At 42.8% G+C, this 15,424-nt stretch overlaps 1 protein-coding gene across 2 annotated transcripts in view; it reads right to left on the reverse strand.

Moving 5' to 3' along the window:
• Nucleotides 1-14,542, reverse strand: part of pum3 (pumilio RNA-binding family member 3) — a 72,244-nt gene extending 57,702 nt beyond the window's left edge. Inside the window, exons 1-4 of one of the 2 annotated variants that reach the window (XM_084324679.1) lie at nucleotides 14,456-14,542; nucleotides 13,367-13,434; nucleotides 8,611-9,285; nucleotides 4,802-4,937 (exon numbers count right to left, since the gene is read on the reverse strand). In XM_084324679.1, the coding sequence (XP_084180805.1) occupies nucleotides 4,802-4,937; nucleotides 8,611-9,285; nucleotides 13,367-13,434; nucleotides 14,456-14,463 (887 nt within the window). In that variant the 5' untranslated portion in view covers nucleotides 14,464-14,542. Of the gene's footprint in view, nucleotides 1-4,801; nucleotides 4,938-8,610; nucleotides 9,286-13,366; nucleotides 13,435-14,431 lie in introns of both variants that reach the window. The other variant, XM_084324680.1, reaches the window with a different exon arrangement.
• Nucleotides 14,543-15,424: the final 882 nt, after the last annotated feature.

Raw genomic sequence — 15,424 nt, forward strand, 5'->3', positions numbered from 1 at the left:
CAAAAATCAAGCACTTTAGGGTTGGTCGGATGGCGTAGCGGAGATTGCGCTCGTCACCAATGCAAGAGGCTGCGGTCTCGACTCCCGGAGTCAGCATTGCCTGTGGCTTGGGCCGGTCGTCATACTAACTCGTTTGGCTGAGTTAGCGGGAGGGAAGTCGAAGGGTGGTAATCTGGCGTTGTGGACAGCGACGCCTACAGGTCAGGTCTGGGCACCTGCTCAGCCAAAGGCAGGAAATGGTGAAGGCAGCGTGACCTCCCACGCGTTACGCTTCACCAATGAGAGTCCTCGCTGCCAGGTGAAAAAAGAGCCACTGGCTGTCTCCACATGTGTCGGAGGAAGCATGTGGTTGACTTCAGGGTTCCCTTGTACCGACCAGTAGGAGGAACATGCGCACAACAACTAGGGATGCACGATATTGATTTTTTGACACCGATACCGATAACTTTATGCTCCTCAAGCCGATACCGATATTTATTGTATTATAATATTTTTTTAACTGTATATATATATATATTTTTTTTAATATCAATTTTTTTTTTTTTTTTTTTGAGTATTTATAAGTTCCGACGTCATCGGTACTGCTATCGGTACTCGAGAAATTATGGAGGTTTTTTTTGAGGAATTTAAACGTCGCAAACTAATCTTGTTGGCCGTTGTCTATTATCTCTCCTGCCTCTGTCTCTGCCTGCGAGCGGACTCACTCACACACACACACACACACACACACTCACTCACACGGGTGCTGCGCTGCCGACTCAGTACAGACAGCTCTGCTCTCATAATGGCTGACAGAACGAAATGTTCAAAAGTCTGGGTCTATTTTACTAAAGTCGATGCTGACAACGCTCGTTGCCACAAGTGCAACAAGACATTTGCCAGTAATGTATAAGCGCTGGTACTTGTCAATGTGGCTGGCGGGGAGATAACGTTAGCTCCGAGTAGAGTAATGGCTGACAATCCGGAGGTAAATAAACGAATGAGAGCTTCTGATTGGTGGTAAGAAGAAGAGGTGGGTGCAAGCCGTGGGACGTAATTGGCAGATTGACTGTGTCTCCGAATGTAACGTGACTACGTCACAGCCAAGAAAGGGAGCGCTCGATTTGTGAAAAACTCCCTGTTCCTAAACCACACGCTATCAGTTTTACCACAGTACTGGCAAAACGGGAGGAGGCTATAATAAAAACAAGCGCCCTTCATCCAAATCCACCCACACCGGATTTCTTTTAACCAAAAAATTTATTATATGTTATCGGAGCTATCAATAACGTTATCGAGTTTATCGGGATGACGTCATAATTGCTGATATCGGCCCGATAATTATCGTGCATCCCTAACAACAACCAGGTAGGGGAGGGGGGAATTGGCATAATGACTAAAATTGGGATGGGGAGAAAAATTGAAAAATCAGGCGGAGAAAAAGAGGATACAAAATATTTCAAAAACCAAGCACTTTAGGCCATGGTTACACTGGGTTTTTTGTTTTTGTTGCTGAATGATTACGTTTGCATGTCCAAGTTAAAAAGAAACACAGTTTTGGCACATTGTGGATGACGATGAGGCTGAATACAGACAAAGGAGCTGGTGGTGGACTACCGGAGAGGCAGGAAGGGTCCACCTTCTCCCATAATCCTCGGAGGGGAGGAGGTAGAGATGGTGGAGTCCTACAAGTTCCTCCGAGTTCACCTGAACAATAAACTGGACTGGTCGGACAACACTGAGGCCCTCTACAGGAAGGGACAGAGTAGGCTGTTCTTCGTGAGGAGACTCAGGTCGTTCGACGTGTGCAACCGACTGCTGCTATCTTTCTACCAGTCGGTTGTAGCCAGCGTCCTTTTTTTTTTGCTGTGGTGTGCTGGGGGGGGGGGGGGGGGGGGGGGCAACATCAGCTCGAGGGACTCCAGCAAGCTGAACAAGCTGGTGAAGAAGGCTAGCTCAGTAGTGGGTGGTGAGCTGGATAATCTAGAGGTGGTGGCTGAGAGGAGGATGAGGACAAAGCTAGAAGCCATCCTGGAGAACCCCTCTCACCCCCTCTACGAGGAGCTAGCCAGAATGAAGAGCACGTTCAGCACGTTCATCTAGAGCCATATGAAATCCGTAAAAAAAAATTCCAAATTCCATTTTATTTTTTTCCAAATTCCGTTTTTTTCCGTTTTAATATTTCAGAATTCTGTATTTTGCTTTGTACGCTCATTTTACCATCAGAAATAGTGTCTAATAAGTGGGAATGAATAAATGTCCACAATTTAATAAGATATAACAGTCCATTTAATAGGGCTGTCTTAAATACTTCGAAGCTTCGTTCGATGGGCATGGGATTCGAATATGAAAATAAAATTCAATTTATAAAGAAAAATATATATATATATATATATATATATATATATTTTTTTTTTTGCTAAATCAACTTTGCCTCTCTTTGTTAACTACAACAAGCAATGCTGTTTGTTATTTAAGATGAGGTCGGACTCGGCACTGACAGATTTGTGTTCATTGTGCTGCTTTTATAAAGCCTCAAATGACGGCTTACAATATTTCATGAAAGCAAAGTGTCAATATGGCTCTACGTTCATCCCCCCCAACACACCACAAACCGCCTGGGCCGGTCCTTTATACCGGCACCCATCAGGCTCTACAACAAAGGGCTTGGGCGGCCGGATCTGCTGCCAGAACTATCACAACTCAGGACTTGAGAACTAGAGACTCACATCACCGTACCGACTAGGGATGCCCCGATGACGTTTTTTTCCACCGATAATGATCACCGATCGTCTATGAGCCATATCGGCCGATACACTGCCAATACCGATCGTTTTTGGTTTTATAAAAATAAAAATAAAATTTAAATATAAAATGTTTCATATTATTTTATAAAATATATATATTATATAATTATACTTCTAGTTGTATTATCTGCGAGACATTGCCACCATGCAACAAGTCAAAATGCGTGCTATCTGCAAACAGCTCCACTGTCTGTGTACACTTTGCTTTAGTCAAATCACATTCAGCATGCCCTCAGCGTCCCGTCAGAGCGATAGTTCAACTTCACTAACAGGGTCTGAAAGTAACGTTAGCTAGGTAGCTAACGTTAGCTTACGAGCGATAGCTAGTTAGCCAACGCTAGCCAGCACCTGCGAAAACGAATGCCAAACTGATGATATCAGACGTTGATGTCTGATATCAGGAGCTATTAGTGTTGTCAAAAATATCGAAAAATCGATACATATCGATTCTGAATATTTAAAACGGTTTCGATACTCATTTCCCGCAATATCAATACTTTCTGCAGTATCGATACCAGCTGGCTTGCTCACAGTCTTCTACCGCAAGTTGTTGACAGACACACGCTGCTGCAGAGCACGCTTGCCCCTCCTCCTCCCCCTCAGAGACCAACAAACACACGCAGCTGCTCTTTCAACGTCACTGAAGCATTAAACATTAAACCATTAACTTTAGATTAATACATGAGACGTTGTCTACTGATGGCTCATAATATCAACAGCTGATTCGTTGTTAGTAACGTTACAGCTATTAGCTAACGTTAGCTAATCGTTCTTCCGTTAGCTTATGCTAGCTAGCTGGCCACCTTATAATTCACAATATAATTACTTCATGGAAACGGAGTAACGTTAACGTTATGTCGAGTTCATACTACACTACACGTATGAACTCGACATAACGTTAACCCGTTTCCATGAAGTGTTTAATTAGCAGCAATCTTGTTGAAAATGTAACGTTAATGCTCCGAGCATAGCTCCGCAAACCGGAAGCCATCATGAAATTGTTGTAGTCATATTATAGTCTTTTAGTCTTATTAACTAAAAGATTTTAACCAAATAAAAAGCAGCAGCACTATTGCATAACTGAGTCATGTTTGCTATGTATTTCTTTCTTTAGGGGAGTAGGACATTTGTTTCACAGTTTTAGCATGATGTTTTATAGATGGCTAGGTTAAACACAGGTTTTTGTTTTTAAGAGGGGGGTTTGATTTGATTTAGATTAGATAATTTAGTTATTTTTAAATGTCTGATCTAAAGAGAAACAAAGGGTTTTAAAAGTGTTATATTTCTCTTCTCTTATAGTACCAGAGAGAAGCTGAGGAGAATCAACCAGCAACAAAAGCAAAATTTGTAAAAAAGAAATAAAAAAAAATTATAAATTTTGCATTTTCGTGGTATCGAAAATGGTATAGAATATCGATACTTTTCAAGGTATCGTATCGAAGTTCGAAATTCCAGTATCGTGACAACACTAGGAGCTATCAGTAGCTAGATAACATTAGACAACGCCTCATGTATTAAACAAAAGTGAATAGATGACTGGGCCATTTTGTTTAATGCTTGTTATGTTGAAAGAGGAGCTCTGAGTGAGAACTCCGCAGAGAATTGGATCATGTTTTCCGTGTCATCGATCGGTTTTCACGATCGGCGAAAATAAAGCATTATCGGAATTCACCAATCTCATATTTATACTGAATATCGGCCGATACCGATCGCTGGCCGATCGATGGCATTCCTAGTACAGACTATCTTATATTTGCACTAGAGACTAATATCCCTGGACTCTCATCACTGGACTATCTTGTGTTTGTACTTTTTTTTATATTATATTGTATTTGTATCTATACTGTAAGTGTACCTATAGTGTATATAGGACTGTGAAGCTATGCATCCCCCACCCTGTATCCCACCCCCCCCCCCCATGCTGCTTTGACACCTGAATTTCCCCAAGGGGATCAATAAAGGATCATCTTATCTTATCCATCTTACCTGCGCAGTGTGTATGTGTGTGTGTGTACCTGCGCAGTTGATCCCAGATGTGTTTTGAGCGAGCGACTACTTCGTATATGCCCTCCTTCCCCTCCGTCTCGCGTCTCGTCTCTTTCAGCTCCTTCTTCATCTGCTTGAACTCGTCCCACTTCACCTTCTTCGCTTCTGAACGCAGGCACACGCGCACACACGATGAGTACACATAGAATATGTACACACATACATAGACAACCATATATACACAAACACTCACACACATATATTTGTGGACCCAAACAAGCACATGCAAGATCACAACATATGATCAAACACAAATGCATACTGTACGTACAACATACAGATACATACATACATACAGTACCCATCAAATTTCTCTAGTTTACCTTGAAGACCAAGCAGCCGTTTCACATGTTAGAAGACCTCACTGTGATGCTCCAGTAGGGCTGGGCGATATGGAAAAAAAATCATATCGCGATAACGATATGATAATGTTATCATATTTCTCGATATCGATAATTATCGAATTGTTCTAAGTATAATAAAAAATTTAACAACAGATGTATGTTTATTTTGCAGCAATTCTTTGTCATTGCCGCCATCTTTAGTGTTACATCCCCTCACACTCCAGTTCTCAGGCTGCAGCTGGTTTAAAAGCGAAAGTAAACCGGCTTCTCTGCTGGCTGTGGCTCCAGGGGAGTTGAACAGTTCTGGCTCTGCTAGTTTATTTTCGATCTTTTGGCGCTTTTTTGGTGGACAAACCACCGCACATGTGCACTGTGACTCGTGACTGGAGTCTAGTTCTGCTAGCACACATAGCCTACTGTGTACAGACGGTTTCAAACTGTATTTTAAATTAGAAAGCAAACAAAATAAATGGACAAGAGAAAAATAAATCTCAATTTGGTCAGTATTGTCATTTGGACAAGCAAAGCCATTACTTTAAAGTGGAAATGAAGCAGTGCGATAAATACATATTCATAGCATCACATTAGTATTTAGATAAGCCACAGAAGAAATCACGTTATAAAAATAAGCAGTTTCTAAGAAAAAACGATTTGTTGTGTGCATTTCTGAAGCATTTAGCATTATGGGCGCGGCCATTTTGTTGCTGACGTCATGCCACTGGTTGGGTGTATACACTGCTGGTTAGCTGCCTATAGTGAATGGGTCAGTCAGTAAATAAAATGTTGCCTACAAAACAACGGGACCGCGGTGGTTCTGTTTGTATTGCTCCTGGCTGTTCAAACTAATTTTACCATGTGAGAGAGAGGAAAGTTGGTTAATTTCCACAAACTACCAGTGAAAAAAACAGTGTTGTTGGCACGTTGGCTCAGGCTGGCTGCACTCAGGCGGCGCGACCAGCCTGTTGGACAGGGAAGGAGGATCTGCAGCGAACACTTCATTGCCTCGGATTATGTTGTTGGGGGTGGAAGGTTTGTCCAGAAGACCACTAATCAGCTGAAGCCTGATGCGGTTCCCTCGGTCTTCGACAGACAGACCGGCATTAGCTCTCGGGAGCGATCGCTAGCTAGTTGGCACCAGCCGGGGACCGGAGTTAGCTCTCGGGAGCGATCGCTAGCTAGTTAGCACCAGCCGGGGACCGGCGTTAGCAACCGGGAGCGTCGCGGAGCATTCAGCCTGCTGGCTACCTAGATCCACTTCAACCAGCGTCGTGGAGCATTCAGCCTGCTGGCTACACAGCTTGTCGGTGTGCTGGAACCTCGGCAAGCTAACGGTAGCTGGCTACATAGCTTGTCGGTGTGCTGGAACCTCGGCAAGCTAACGGTAGCTGGCTACACAGCTTGTCGGTGTGCTGGAGCCTCTGCAAGCTAACGGTAGCTGGCTACACAGCTTGTCGGTGTGCTAATAGCCTCGGCAAGCTAACGGTAGCTGGCTCCAGGCTATTAGCACATCGACAAGCTGCTGGAGCTCCCGACGCTCGGCTGGTTGAAGTGGATCTAGGTAGCCAGCAGGCTGAATGCTCCGCGACGCTCCCGAGAGCTAACTCCGGTCCCCGGCTGGTGCCAACTAGCTAGCGATCACTCCCGAGAGCTAACGCCGGTCTGTCTGTCGAAGACCGAGGGAACCGCATCAGGCTTCAGCTGATTAGTGGTCTTCTGGACAAACCTTCCACCCCCAACAACATAATCCGAGGCAATGAAGTGTTCGCTGCAGATCCTCCTTCCCTGTCCAACAGGCTGGTCGCGCCGCCTGAGTGCAGCCAGCCTGAGCCAACGTGCCAACAACACTGTTTTTTTCACTGGTAGTTTGTGGAAATTAACCAACTTTCCTCTCTCTCACATGGTAAAATTAGTTTGAACAGCCAGGAGCAATACAAACAGAACCACCGCGGTCCCGTTGTTTTGTAGGCAACATTTTATTTGCTGACTGACCCATTCACTATAGGCAGCTAACCAGCAGTGTATACACCCAACCAGCGGCATGACGTCAGCCATGACGTCAGCAACAAAATGGCGGCGCCCATGTTGAAAACAGGGATATTATATTTGATTTTTCAGACAAATAAGATAGATTTCACATTTGATTATAGAACCCTGTCTTACACAAGGTACACAACAAACAAACTAGGATCACATTGCTCACTGCTTCATTTCCACTTTAAGTTGCAGGCAAGAAAGACAAGTCTGTCCACTGTCTCTGGTTTTAAAACTGCCCTGTTGCAGGTCACAAAAAAATAAATAAAAAATACACACAAAAAAAAGCGATTTTTCTTATTTCGATATTCGATATCGATTATTAAAATATATCGCGATATTTATCGTTATCTCGCCAAGCCCTGTATATGTCTGATAGTTGGACCTCTCGGGCAACAGAGAGTTACTGTGACGCTCCACCAGGGTTTCCCATTAATTAGCTAGACTGTGGCAGCCCGGTCTAATTAGTTCCGCCACAGTTGTATAATGAACCAAAAATAAATTTTAATAATATATATATATATTTTTTTTTACAATTTTTTTAAATATAAAGTATAAAATATTCATAAATAGGCTGAAAAATTACAACGTGTTTTGTGTATTCCACTAAAGCGCGATTCCTGCAAAATCACCTTTTTTTCTGGAAGTTTCCAAAAACGAAGGTTTTTCAAAATGGTATAAAACGGAAATGTACCGATTAAAAAACAATCCGCTTCGACAAAGTTGACTGCAAACAAGTCTTTGATAATCGACGGGCGTATTAGACACATAATTTAAGATATAGTTTATTCGTTCGCAAATGTGCTCGCCCTCCCATTGACTACAGCGCTGGCACTCAAGCGCTAAATCGTGCGCCCCCTGCTGGCACTCAAAGTGTTAATACAGGAAAAGGTATACATTGGGGGCTCGAGTCCGGGATATGAAAATAAATCCTGATTTAATCTGCGAGTTGCAAACTGTATGGAAACGTGAAGTTAGCTCATGGTACTGGAGAACGGACGCACGAGGCAATCTCGTCATTAAATGAACAGTTAAAAATGATGACGCCCCTTTTTTATTTTACCGCGGATGACGCGGTTGTCTGTTCTGCATCCCGCAGTGGCCTCGACACACCGCGGGATTGCGGCGATGCGGTTATCGCGACAGCCCTACGGGCAACAGAGTTACTGTGACGGCCCACTATATGTCTGATTGGGAGAGGAAGAGCGCAGTACTCCGAACTCCTCCGCTGTATGAAAGCCATACAAGCTAGACAAACAGTCTAGGCAACAACTGAAAGTCTATAAAACATTTGAAACAGTCTAGACAACAGCTGGGACAGTCTAAACAACTGAAACAGTGTAAACTACCGAAACAGTCTAGACAACAAATGGAAACCACTTTCACCAGACCAGTCTTCCTACCTTCTCCTTCCTCTTCCTTTATGTCCCCATCTGGTCTCTTCCTCTTGAGATCTGCTCCATCTTTGGCTCCATCTTCGGCTCCATCTTCGGCTCTTTCTTCCTTCTTCACCTTTCCCATCAACTTATCTTTGTCGTATTTGGTGATGTGATTGGGGAAAGGTCCTCTATCGGCTGGTTTACCGCCTGGTTTGCCTGCTGGACTCCACCCTGGTTTACCGCCTGGTTTGCCTGCTGAACTCCAACCTGGTTTACCGCCTGGTTTGCCTGCTGGACTCCATCCTGGTTTACCGCCTGGTTTGCCTGCTGGACTCCACCCTGGTTTACCGCCTGGTTTGCCTGCTGGACTCCATCCTGGTTTACCGCCTGGTTTGCCTGCTGGACTCCATCCTGGTTTACCGCCTGGTTTGCCTGCTGGACTCCATCCTGGTTTACCGCCTGGTTTGCCTGCTGGTGGTTTCCATCCTGGTTTGCCTGCTGGCCTGCCTCCTGGTTTACCGCCTGGTTTGCCTGCTGGACTCCATCCTGGTTTACCGCCTGGTTTACCTCCTGGCCTGCCTCCTGGTTTACCGCCTGGTTTGCCTGCTGGTTTGCCTGCTGGACTCCATCCTGGTTTACCGCCTGGTTTGCCTCCTGGTCGACTGTCTGGCCTACCAGCAGGTTTGATCCCATGGGAATCTGAAACAACCATTGCACATACTGGGAGTTTCATGGGGGAATTCATTGGTATCACGATATTTTTTTGGCTACACGATATATATCATGATATTATGACATTTCCTCTAAAGCACTTAAAAATTCTTGATTTAACCCTTTGATGGATACAGTCACGCTAATATGATGATTATAATAGTCCCTGCAACATATGTCTGCATTAAACCATGAAGATGCTTTATATAAAAACTCTTGGGTGCCTAAGACTTCTGCACAGTACTGTGTTTTCTATCCACTTTAGCCAGAAATACACACACACTCTACTGTGAGAAAATAATAATAATTTGTATTATCAGCAATGTTATAACATCCTACTGGTAAACATAACACTGTAAAGGTGTGTGTGGCTCATGTGTACTAAATATATATATATTTACTTTTTAATTGCATGAAACATTGTGAAGTATTCTCTTAAGCCGCTTTTCCACTGCATGGTACCTACTCGACTCGACTCTTGTTTTCCACTGCATGTAGTAAATTAAATTAAATGTTTATATCATCAACTATCCAGTTAGTATATATAGTAGGGCTGCAACTAACGATTATTTTGGTAGTCGACTAATCTGTCGATAATTTTTTCGATTAGTCGACTAATCTAACGATTATTTCTGTCACACCCTCTGTAGCTGAGGGGCTACACAACCCGGACTGTATTAAAGATTGTTTAGATTAAACCACTACTAAATATTATTACTTGCCAGACAGTACAGTTAGATAAATATGGCAGACACTCAATTGACGGCACGGGGACAAGGATATCAAGTTTACAGTATTTTAATAGTCATATCACTATACAACTGAATTATTACGTTGCTCTTTTAATAGTAGAATGTCAGAGTATCAAAGTCAGGGGGAATGAATATTTCCTAGGTTAAGAATACTCGACCGGAGCTCTGCAGGGAGTGAGAGAAGGCGATACAGGGCAAAGCATGGTGGGTAGCTGGAGACGATGATTTCCCCTGTGGAGTTGTAAGCTCCGGAGGAATTGAAGAATAGTCGGATAATCCTGTGGTCACTGAAGAAAAGGGGGTCTCGTACGGATCCAGTCCTTGTAATCCAAGTGCCCGATGGCAGGGTTAATAGCTCTTAATCCAAAGCCCGATGGCAGAGATGGTAGCTAGCTAGCTTCGTTTGTACTGGAAGCTAGCCCGATGACGGTCTTCAGGGAGTAGTTAGATCCAAACTCCGATGGTCTTAACTATACGCTTCTCCATGTTACTTCGCTTACACAAGTCACTATACTGCGCCAATAATGGCTCTACAATATTATGGTCGTATCTAAGTAGCTACTAGCTATCCGTAACGATACACCGCGGGTAGGTCTGTGTACAACGGTACCGAACGTATTACAATCTCGCTCGGCTGCTTCTCCTGTTCTGCTACTGCCGACTCATTACTTCCACTGCTCACATGTTCACTCGTTCTGCACACTCGTTACTGTGTTCTCGTTTCTCTGCTTACTGCTGCTTGCGCCATCTACAATATATATATACTCGGACTGATTTCTAGAGCGCAGCCGAATTACCTGTCCGGAATCAATGCGCCTGCTATGGGCATGTCTGAACTTGCCCGGACACGTCTTTGAACTTGTCTGAGGGGCGCGTCTGCTGGCGCCTCCAATGTCAAGGGCGGTGCCCAGTGAGGCGAGCGAATAATACTATGATGCAAACGGAAGCTTAAAGGTATATAGCTTATATATATAAACAATATACAAGTTATACAAAATAATAAACGCAGATTCTCAGTGTTAATCTGGCCCTTCAGAACACCCTCCATCTCTGCTTCCTGTGGGCACGGCTCCTTTTCAGGGCTCTTAGCAGACTTCTTAGCTTAACATAACAGACCGACAGTAAGTTTGGGGGAACTAATGGGATAACTGGGGATGTTGTTTGGTCCCGACAAGAGTCTCAAAGTCTGGGGTGATGGTAGACAAAGCAACTCTGAGGTCATGCTCAATGTCCAATCTGTTCCTCTGCTTTGTCTTCAGCTGGACCAGAGCCGAGAAGCTACTTTCACAAAGATAGGTAGTAAAAAAATTATTTCTCTCTTCTTTTTTCTCTCTCGACGCATCGACGCAAAAATTCTGCGTCAACGAGTTTTTATAATCGACGTCGTCGATTATGTCGAATAATCGTTGCAGCCCTAATATATAGTGTAACGTTGGGCTACTTTAAATCATTGAACGTAGAGAGAGAGAGAGCGAGAGATACAGCCCCCCCCCCTCCCCGATATATATATATATATATAGAATATATATAGAAACAAACAGAGTTATCTTTGAATCTCTGTTGTCAAGCCTCGTCAATATAACCCCCCACCCCCTTTCCCCCACTAATGGAGCTGGTGTCGTGGAGTTACTCCACTGTGAGCGTTTCCAGGGTTAGCGGCTAACGTCAGTTACCGCCTCTGTCTCTGTGTGTGTGTCACCGGTTCCTGACAGGCAGCGAGCGAGCGAACTGGAGACGAAATCGCGCGCGACACTGTCCTGATATGACGCGGCGCTTGTCCGAGTGTGTCTGTGTGTTACCTGGAAGCACACAGGGGGAAAGCAGCCTGCGATTCTTGACCAATAAAAAGTGTTTAGGGGCGGGACTCGGCCGCGTAATCGCTCAACTAGAGACACAGCGAGCGAATATTTGAGGGGGGGACGACATCGCCGCTCAGTTCGCTGTCGCTCGCGGCAGGTCAGGATAGTCTGATTGAAACTAATACATTTTAATCATTTTCGCAATCACGCTCGCTCGCGTCGCTGCCTGTCAGGAAGGGGTGTGTGTGTGTGTGTGTATGTGCACACAGAGAGTGAGAAATTAGAACCCCCCCACCCCAAAAAAATAGTACATGGACCGTTCTATGGCTGTATATCAGCCATTCTAAGGCTAGGACATGTCCAACCAACATGACACAATGCCATTAACACAGCTCACTGGCTACGGTAGCAATTTGATTATAGTCACGTGATTAGGGATGGGTATCGTTAGGATTTTATCAATACTACTACTCTTATCGATACTGCTTAACGGTTTGGTACTTTATTGATACTCTTATCGGTTCTTTTAGATTATTATTATTTAAAAAAAAATTATACATTTATTATTTGAACGGCTTAAGGCTATATCGGTACTTGATGTTTGTTTGTTGCATATTTGAAATAAACTTCAATCGAATCAAACCCCCCCTCTTAAAAACAAAAACCTGTGTTTAACCTAGCCATCTATAAAACATCATGCTAAAACTGTGAAAGAAATGTCCTACTCCCCTAAAGAAAGAAATACATAGCAAACATGACTCAGTTATCCAATAGTGCTGCTGCTCTTTATTTTGCTAAAATCTTTTAGTTAATAAGACTAAAAGACTACATTATGACTACAACGATTTCATGACGGCTCCTGTCCTTGCGTTTCCATTTCCGGTTTAACGGTAAATGTTCAACAACAGATTGCTGCTAATTAAACACTTCATGGAAACGGAGTAACGTTAACGTTATGTCGAGTTCATACGTGTAGTGTAGTATGAACTCGACATAACGTTAACGTTACTCCGTTTCAAGTGTTGCTGCCACCGTTGCATCGCAGATGGATGGTACAGTCTGTTAGCTCCGTAGCTAATCCGCTCTGTTGCGTCGCAGATGGATGGTGAATGAATGAGAACTTTATTAACAGATTGCAGAATGGGTACAATACAGTACGGCTCAATGTACACAATTGTTAAGGGGATGCAGACCAGAGAATAACGTTTGTCTTGTTTACATCAGGGTCCCCCATTTTCAATTCATAGTGGTACATTCTGTTAGCTGCTCCGTAGCTAATCCGCTCCTACACTACCGATAGCAGTACCGATAACGTCGGAGCTTATCAATACTCAGTTTTTTTCTAATTTAGTACCGGTTCCCGTTTAGAACCGGGTTTCGGGGGGCATCCCTACACGTGATATTGTTTGATTACAACCACCTGTTTGCCTACCAAGATGTCTGCTATGATGAAGTAATAGTTATAATAGAATACTATGAATACCAGAAGATGAAGATGAGAATATAAGTCTGTCTTACCTTTCCCCCTGGGTGTGAACTTTTTGCCACTTGTGTGGGCAAAGCCGGGTTCGGTTTTAATGTCCATGCTTATTATGGGATGTCGCAATCAACAACAGAGAATGGAGACAAGGCAAAGCAGACAGTCAGTCAGACAGGAAGGTAGAAAACTGACATTATGTGTGCATGTTTTATAGTGACAACAAGAGACACTAATAATCACTATTCACATCTACAACTGCCTTACACTGTAATCATAACTATTACCTACCTCAAACTAGCCCAAATCTACCCATATAACTCTGAATGATACCATGATGTACAATAATGCTGTATATATAGCATATATATACCACAATACATATCCATATCTGTCTGAATATATTACTTGCATATAATCCTTTATATACCCATTTATACACCTGCATATAACACATAACTCTGTATGATAGCATGTACAATAAAGCTGTATAGTGTATATACAGCATACATATATTATACTACTGCATATAATCCTTTTGACATATCTGTAGATACTATATCTGTACATAATATATCCCGGCTTACCTACTATTACTAGTTAGGCTGCTGGCCAGTATGACTACTACCATAGTGTCTTTATACCTGTATCACTGTACATATTAATACTATAACTCTGTACATGTCTGATTCGCACTATTACTTAGTAGTGATAATTTATATATTTTATATCCAGTTTAACCGACTGGACATTGTATATTGCTGTTGCACTTTACTGTTACATGGTTAGATGCCAAACTTATTTTCGTTGTATTGTACTTGTGTAAAAAAAATTATATATATATATTGAAAGATTGCTCGATAAGAAATGAAGTCTGTGCCTGGTCATAAATAATCTAATCTATAAAGTATAAACCATATATGTACTTTGCAGTGCAATCAAACCGGCGGACAGAAAACTAATTATTAACATCAACAACAGCTTTTCTGACGAATGTTATGATCGTGACACTAACGTCTAAACGTGCCTACGGAGCTAAAACAATAAAACACAGTACATACATATTTGAATCATCTACAATATTAATATTATTGGTTGTACTGTACATGTTAAAAGTATCCACGCGTTACCTGCCCATGCGTCCCTCTGCAGCCGTGTCGCGTTACGGCACACAATACAGTCGTAAGCTTTGTTTTTGCGACAGGCATGCGTGGACCTCCCGCGAGATTTCTTTTTCGTGAACCCTAAACCAATCAGGGAGGGTCTTCGCTGAACGCGGGCTAGCCAATCAGAGAGCGTCTTCGCAAACTACGGCTACGGAAAAAAATCACTTGTGCGTGTCACTTGTGTGTGTGCGTGCGTGCGTGCGTGAGAGAGAGAGAGAGAGAGAGAGAGAGCGAGAGAGAGAGAGAGAGAGAGATACGTTCCTAGCCATGCCATACTCTAACAGTGTTGAAGGAGTAAACCTAGCTGTAGAACACATCAATTATATATTTGAAAGAACTGCAACAAAGTCCAAATTAAAACTATCAGGTAACAAACAGAGAAAAACTAAAAAGGACCAATGGTTTGACAAAGAATGTAAAGCTCTTAGAACACAGCTAAGAAAAATATCAAACCAGAAACACATAAACCCACAAAATGACACCCTACGCCTCCAATACTGTGAATCATTGAAACACTACAAAAAGACCATCAGAATTAAAAGGAACAATCACGTAAATAAACAATTGTGCAAAATAGAGGACTCTCTAAGCTCTAACTCCTTCTGGGACCACTGGAACTCATTGAATAAAGATAAGCCGGAAGAAATGGCTATCCAAGATGGGGATGTTTGGACAAACCACTTCACATCACTCTTTACAACTGTACCCCTAAATACAAAAACGGAAACCAGCCAGATATGTGAAAAATTACAAAAATGGGAAAATATCATAAAGGATAATCAAAACCCTTTAGACTTCCCAATCACAGAACAAGAGCTGAAATCAAAACTCCAGTGCCTTAAAGCTAGAAAGGCCTGTGGTACAGATGGCATATTAAATGAAATGATTAAACACAGCTCTGAAAAATTCCAATTGGCTATTTTAAAATTATTC

This window comes from Notolepis coatsorum (assembly GCF_963971535.1).
Source record: "Notolepis coatsorum genome assembly, chromosome: 11".
In the NCBI taxonomy this organism is placed as follows: domain Eukaryota; kingdom Metazoa; phylum Chordata; class Actinopteri; order Aulopiformes; family Paralepididae; genus Notolepis; species Notolepis coatsorum.